This window comes from Sardina pilchardus, chromosome 14 (genome assembly GCF_963854185.1).
Source record: "Sardina pilchardus chromosome 14, fSarPil1.1, whole genome shotgun sequence".
NCBI classification, from domain to species: Eukaryota; Metazoa; Chordata; class Actinopteri; order Clupeiformes; family Clupeidae; genus Sardina; species Sardina pilchardus.
In genome coordinates this window covers 7437945-7445444 of record NC_085007.1, presented here as the reverse complement: position 1 = coordinate 7445444, position 7500 = coordinate 7437945, and the positions used below count along the sequence as shown (strand labels likewise).

Sequence of the window (7500 nt, the reverse complement as noted above, 5' to 3'; positions counted from 1 at the left end):
TCTGGGACAGCGGATCAGGCGGACGGCCGGGTCGACAGCCAGGTAGGGACTGCGGGTCAGGCGGACGGCCTTGTGGATGGCTGAACTGGGACTGCGGGTCAGGCGGACGGCCTTGTGGATGGCTGAACTGGGACTGTGGATCAGGCGGACGGCCTTGTGGACGGCTGAACTGGGACTGTGGATCAGGCGGACGGCCTTGTGGACGGCCGAACTGGGACTGTGGATCAGGCGGACGGCCTTGTGGACGGCCGAACTGGGACTGTGGATCAGGCGGACGGCCTTGTGGACGGCCGAACTGGGACTGCGGGTCCGGCGGGCGGCCGGGTCGACAGTCAGGTAGGGGCTGCGGGTCCGACGACTGGGCTGCAGGCACCGAAGCTGGATTCGGGATTGGAGCCGGAACTGGGGCCGGAGTCAGGACCGGTGCAGGAGCTGGAGCCGGGTTCGACGCTGGGGTCTGGACTGCAGCTGGAGTCGGGACAAGAGCTGGCCTGGGGACTGGTGCCTGTGTCGGACTCGGGGCTGGAGCCTGAACCAGCGTCGGAGCCGGGACTGGCGCAGGGGCCGGAGTCGGGACTGGCGCAGGGGCCGGAGTCGGGACTGGCGCAGGGGCCAGAGTCGTCGGGACTGGCGCAGGGGCCAGAGTCGTCGGGACTGGCGCAGGGGCCAGAGTCGTCGGGACTGGCGCAGGGGCCAGAGTCGTCGGGACTGGCGCAGGGGCCAGAGTCGTCGGGACTGGCGCAGGGGCCAGAGTCGTCGGGACTGGCGCAGGGGCCAGAGTCGTCGGGACTGGCGCAGGGGCCAGAGTCGTCGGGACTGGCGCAGGGGCCAGAGTCGGGGCCGGAGCAGGAGCCGGAGCCGGAACTGCAGTCAGGGGAACAGGGAGAACAGGGACAGGAAGGGACCAGAAGTCAAAGGGAGCCGAGTCCGGAGCTCGTCGTGGAGACGGGACTGGAGAGGGGACCACAGACGGAACGGCGAGGCGTCGGGGAGCCGGGACAGGAGCCAGGACTGGAGTCTGACGCAGAGCCGGGACAGGAGCCTGACGCGGAGGCGGGACAGGAGCCCAGACAGGGACATGAGTCCGTCGCGGAGCCGGCACAGGAGTTCGACGCGGAGCCGGGACAGGAGCTGGGACAGGATCAGGAGTCCGACGTGGAGCCGGTACAGGAGTCCGAAGCGGAGCCGGGACAGGAACCAGAAGCGGCGCCGGGACAGGAGCCGGGACAGGAGTCCGACACGGAGCCGGCACAGGAGCTGGGACAGGAGTCCGACGCGGAGCCGGCACAGGAGCTGGGACAGGAGTCCGACGCGGAGCCGGCACAGGAGCTGGGACAGGAGTCCGACGCGGAGCCGGCACAGGAGCTGGGACAGGAGTCCGACGCGGAGCCGGCACAGGAGCTGGGACAGGAGTCCGACGCGGAGCCGGCACAGGAGCTGGGACAGGAGTCCGATGTGGAGCCGGGACAGCAGCTGGGACAGGATCAGGAGTCCGACGCGGAGCCGGTACAGGAGTCCGAAGCGGAGCCGGGACAGGAACCAGAAGCGGCGCCGGGACAGGAGCCCGGACAGGAGTCCGACGCGTAGCCGGCACAGGAGTCCGACACCGGGGCGGCACAGCAGTCGCCGCTGGAGCCCGGACTGGATCCGATGCTGGAGCCAACGCTGGGGCCCGGACTGGAGTCGGCGCTGGAGCCAACGCTGGAGCCCGGACTGGAGCCCGGACTGGAGCCGACGCTGGGGCCCGGACTGGAGCCGGCGCTGGAGCCCGGACTGGAGCCGACGCTGGGGCCCGGACTGGAGCCGACGCTGGGGCCCGGACTGGAGCCGGCGCTGGGGCCCGGACTGGAGCCGGCGCTGGGGCCCGGACTGGAGCCGGCGCTGGGGCCCGGACTGGAGCCGGCGCTGGGGCCCGGACTGGAGCCGGCGCTGGAGCCCGGACTGGAGCCGACGCTGGGGCCCGGACTGGAGCCGACGCTGGGGCCCGGACTGGAGCCCGGACTGCGGTGCGTCGGGGAGCTGGGGCTGCAGACGGAACTGCAGTGGGTCGGGTAGCCGGAACGGCAAAGTAGTGAGGAGCCAGGATTGGAGCCAGAGGGTGCATTTCATGCAGCGTTTATACGTCCTCCCTCGCTCCTCGATGCCTCGATCCTCACTGATCTACATAAAGAATGATCGGGGGGAAACAATGGGTTAGTCTATCCAGTGTTAGTTATAGATCAGTGGGAACGCCCATCGAGGATCGAGCATCGAGGATCGAGGAGGCATGATGAGACGCACCCAGAGAGGGGCCCGGCCAGTCCTCATCAGAGGACCATTCGCCCTCACTGGTCTCTGGTTCCTCCTCCTCCACCCAAAAGAGTTCCCATGGCATCATGTGGATAGGCACATCAGAACCGAAATCGAATAACTTGCCTGCTGGGTCCATTGTGTGGTCTGTCATTCTGTCACGGGTGTGTCACGGGTGTAGCCAGGAGAGCAGGGTGTGGACCCAAGTGCGAGGCAAGACACAGCACGATGAGGCAAAATAAGGCAAATCAGGAATCTTTATCGTATAAACCAAAACTCAACTACACACATACACCACTTAACACGACTAATGACAGACAAAGACTGGGGGAAGACAGAGGGCTTAAATACACAAGGGAACAAGACACAGGTGATGACACTGAAACAATAACCAGGTACAGGTGAACTTAACAAGGGAATGACAGGACTAATCATGAGAGACAGGTGAGGGGCGGAGACAAGAACAAACCAGACCACATGGAGAGGGTAAACAAAGGAGCACATGGAACAGGACACAGGAAGTAAACAGGAAGACACAAGAGGAGCAGACATAATGGAAAACACTAGACAGGGAGGACAAGACAGGACAGGATCGTTACAGATACACAGGAAAATCAGAATTCAAAAGCCAACAGCAAGACCAACGAATACCCTGTCTTAGCTGAGTTACTGAACCTACGAATACCCTGTCTTAGCTGAGTTACTGAACCTACGAATACCCTGTCTTAGCTGAGTTACTGAAGCTTAGCAGGTGTGGGCCTGATTAGTACTTGGATGGTGGTTAGTGAGGATCCCCCTTCCCTGTGGAGCGCTTTGAGTGTCGAGAAAAGCACTATCTAAATGTAAGGTCTTGTTGAAAAGTAAAGATTATCAACGCACACTGGTATAATATGACTGATTGTTTGTTTAGAGCAAATGATGTGTTTCACCGTCAGCTTCTTCAGGTTTGCTCTAAATAAACAATTTGCGATATTAGACCAGAGTGCTGTGACGATCTTTGAAGTCTGACATTTGTATTAATGTGTACTGTACTGTATGTTGAATAGATGCTTTTATCCAAAGGGCATGCATGTTGTCTTTCCAAATAGTCAGCCACTACATATGAAGCTAGTCCCTGTTTGTGTGAGGGTATTACTATCAACAGCTGATCACCAACAACACGGTTCTCCTCTTCGATGTGAATGAATCCCCTCGCTTGCCTGGCTGTTGTTGTGTAATAGCATGGTGAGGTCGTGTTTCCCATGGTAGCAGATGGAGGTACCATAGATATGACTGGGCACACCTGAGAACCAGTCTCATGCAGCGTAGCATGGTACTGTTAGGCATTTAGTGAGGAGGATAGCTTCTGCAGCAATGTGTTATGAGATAAGAAGTGTGTGTGTATGTGTGTGTGTGTGTGTGTGTGTGTGTGTGTGTTACGTTTATCATGAAGGAGTGAGACTGTGCTTGTGTCTGTGTGTGTGTTCATGTGTGTGATATGTTTGCCATGAAGGAGTGTGTACTGTATGTGAGTGTGAGTGTGTGTGTGTGTGTGTGTTTGTGTGTGTGTGTGTGTGTGTGTGTGTGTGTGTGTGTGTGTGTGTGTGTGTGTGTGTGTGTGTGTGTGTATGTGTGGGGGGGGCTTACTAGAATGCCAACCAGAGTACAGATGTGCTGTAGCCTCACGCTCAGATGCCCTAACCTGTTTATTTACTGATGAATCTTTTATATCACCTGGCCATGTTGCCATTGGGAGCTGCTCTTAGCCCCATATAGACTCACAGGGCAGGAAATAGCCCCATAGGCTGGGAAAAGCTCACTCTAATACAGGAGCGGCTGCACTCCGCTGTTTCCAGACATGTTTTTGTGCTATTTTGTACTTGAATGTGTTTCTATTTGTGTCCATGTCCGTGTGTGTGTGTGTGTGTGTGTGTGTGTGTGTGTGTGTGTGTGTGTTTATGAATTGGATGAGCGGTTTTGTTCATGTTTATCAAGACTCTTTGTGCTTTTTGCTGATGTCACAGTTGAGGAGATGAAGGGATAGAGAAAAGCCAGTGAAAGAGAAGAAGAGAAAGATGGAGGGAGAGGGGGGGGGGGCAGACGATGAACCCTAAACAGCAGATTGTTTTGTGTGTGTGTATAAGCATTGTGTGTGTCTGTGTGTGTGTGTGTGTGTGGGTGTGTGTGTGGGTGTGGGTGTATGTGTGTCTGTGTGTGTGTATGTGTGTGTGTGTGTGTGTGTGTGTGTGTGTGTGTGTGTGTGTCTTGTGTACACAGCTGCTGTTAGGTTGATAAGATCTTGACATCACTGGGGGACTCAGATGTCTCAGGCGGTCACACACACTTCTGTCTGCTCATGATGAACGTTCCTATCACTTTAACCTTGGTGTGTGTGTGTGTGCGTGCGTGTGTGCGTGCGTGTGTGTGTGCGTTGGTGTGTGTGCGTGCGTGCGTGCGTGCGTGCATAGTACATGCCTGCGTGCGTGTGTGCAAGTATGTGTGTGCTTGCGTGTGTGTGAGTGTGTGCACATTTATGTAGATGGTGGTGGTGGTGCATCACATATGTTGGGCTTGTTGCGTGTGTGTGTGGACGATTGTGATTGACTGCATGTCTGTGTGCATCTGTGTATACAAGTCCATGTAATCTGTGCAAATGTATTGTGTATGTGTGTAGATCCATGTATCTTTGGACAGATGTAAACATGTGTGTGTGTGTGTGTGTGTGTGCAGGACCTGGAGGGTGTGTCGCTGTACACCCTGTCCCCCAGCGTCCTGTCGCCCAGCGCTATGACCCCTAGTGACCCCTGCTCTCCGACCCTCACCCCTCTGGCCACCCAGCACTTCCTACAGTTGCTACAGCAACAGTTACTACAGCAACAGCAGCAAACGCAGGTGGCCGTCGCACAGGTGAGTCTCTCTCTCTCACACACACATGTGCACGCACACAAACACACACAGACTTACACAACAGCAGCAAACACAGGTGGCCGTTGCACAGATGACACATACACACACACACACACACACACACACACACACACACAAACACACATACACACGTAACAGCAGCAAACGCAGGTGGCACATGCACACATCTCACGATAAGACGCCATTTTTAGCTAAAGTCAGATCCAGTACAGCCTCATCCGTTAAGCCATACTATAACAAGTTATAATACGTTTTAAAGATGCTCAGAAGTCAATCCAACTCTCACACACACACACTCTCACACACACACACACACACACACACTTACCCAACAGCCCAACAGACGCTACTGCACACAGCCCCTGGCCTCCACTTCACCATGGACACAGAGAGCACATACACTCACTACTCAGACCCAGAAACACACTGTCAGCTCACTCACACACACACACTCCCACACACACACACACACACACACACACACACACACTTCGGACACAGAGAGGAGACTGTTGCCCTGCTTCTCTGGCTATTTATACCACTTGGTTCCACTAGAGGGAGCTCTCACCATACGCATTATAGGAGTCCCAAACCAGACAGAATCAGACGAGCAGACACACATACACACATACACACACACACAATGTGAAATTGCATCCTGGGTCATGAACAGGGTCATGACCAGTTGACCACATGCACTCACAAACAGGAATGCACACACTCAAACCCACACACACTTTGACCAATGCATCTCTTTCCTTCCTGTCTCTCACTTCTCTCTCACACACACACATCTCTCTCTCTCTCTCTCTCTCTCTCTCTCTCTCTCTCTCTCTCTCTCTCTCTCTCTCAATCTCAATCTCATTGGAAAGTGACAGTTGAAGAGACAAACCAGGACCAGATTCAGGGCCAGAATGATGTTTTTCTCATCTCACACACACACACATACACACACACACATACACACACACACACACACACACACACACACACACACACACACACACACACACACACACACACACACACACACACACACACACATACACACACACACACACACACACAGAGCTGGGGAACCTCCATGCTTTCATTGGATTTTCCTCACAAATCTCACAGTTCCACACAAACAGATTAAAGCGTGATGGAACTGCCCAATCAGATTAGAGCGTGATGGCAGCTGGCTATGGAACCGGAACTGGACTGGAGCTCAGCCAGAAGTCAGCCAGACTTGAACCTCTGGGGCTGGAGACAGCTGGACCAGAGACACTCACACACCTATACATACACTGACAGTGACATATGAGTGAAAGCACATTCAGTGAAAAGTTCACCCAGTTGGAACAGGTTGTGTGTGTGTGTGTGTGTGTGTGTGTGTGTGTGTGTGCCTGACTCAGTCCTTGTTCTGGAAACTTGGATCGTACACACACACACTCACCAACCGTCACCCACGCTTTCTCACATGCACAAACACATACTTTCTCACTTTGTCAGATAAACACTTGGCCACATACACACTTGCACGCACACACTCACTCCCACACTCTCACACACACACACACACACAAACACACACTCACTCCCACACTCCCACACTCCCACACACACACACACACACACATACATACATAGAGAGGTAGGCTCACAGACTTCGAAATACAGAGACACTCTCAAAAACGTTGCGTTGCGTCGCACTTCTCGCGTCGCTACAGTAAATGAAAATGTAAACAAATATGACCCTGCTGTTTCCTGATGGTGTGTGTGTGTGTGTGTGTGTGTTTGTATTTGTAAACATCTGTGCGAATGTGTGAGTGTGCGTGTATGTGTGTGTGTGTGTGTGTGTGTATGTTTATAAAAATGTGTGCGTGTATACAGTATATGAGTTTGTGGAAATTTGTATGTGTGGCATGAGTTAATACATTCAAACAATAAGACTGTGTTCTGTGTGTGTGTGTGTGTGTGTGTGTGTGTGTGTGTGTGTGTGTGTGTGTGTGTGTGTGTGTGTGTGTGCGTATGTGTGTGTGTGTGTTCTGTGTGTGTGTGTGTGTATGTGTGTGTATGTGTGTGTGTGTGTGTGTGTGTGTGTGTTCTGTGTGTGTGTGTATTGACCCATCTGTGTGCTGATCCAGGTCCAGCTCCTGAAGGACCAGCTGTCTGCGGAGACGGCGGCGCGGATGGAGACCCAGGCCCGCGTGCACCAGCTGCTCCTGCAGAACCGGGACCTGCTGCAGCACGTAGCCCTGCTGGTCAAGCACATCGCCCGCCTGGAGGGGAGGACCAGCAACGGAACCGCTCACAGTAAGA

At 54.6% G+C, this 7500-nt stretch overlaps 1 protein-coding gene across 1 annotated transcript in view; it reads left to right on the top strand.

Moving 5' to 3' along the window:
- The window catches only part of si:dkey-34e4.1 (carboxyl-terminal PDZ ligand of neuronal nitric oxide synthase protein), a 68951-nt gene that overhangs the window by 44267 nt on the left and 17184 nt on the right, over positions 1–7500 (top strand). The window contains exons 8-9 of the mRNA XM_062554611.1: positions 4999–5175; positions 7326–7494. Coding sequence (XP_062410595.1) covers positions 4999–5175; positions 7326–7494 — 346 coding nt within the window. The remainder of the gene's footprint in view (positions 1–4998; positions 5176–7325; positions 7495–7500) is intronic.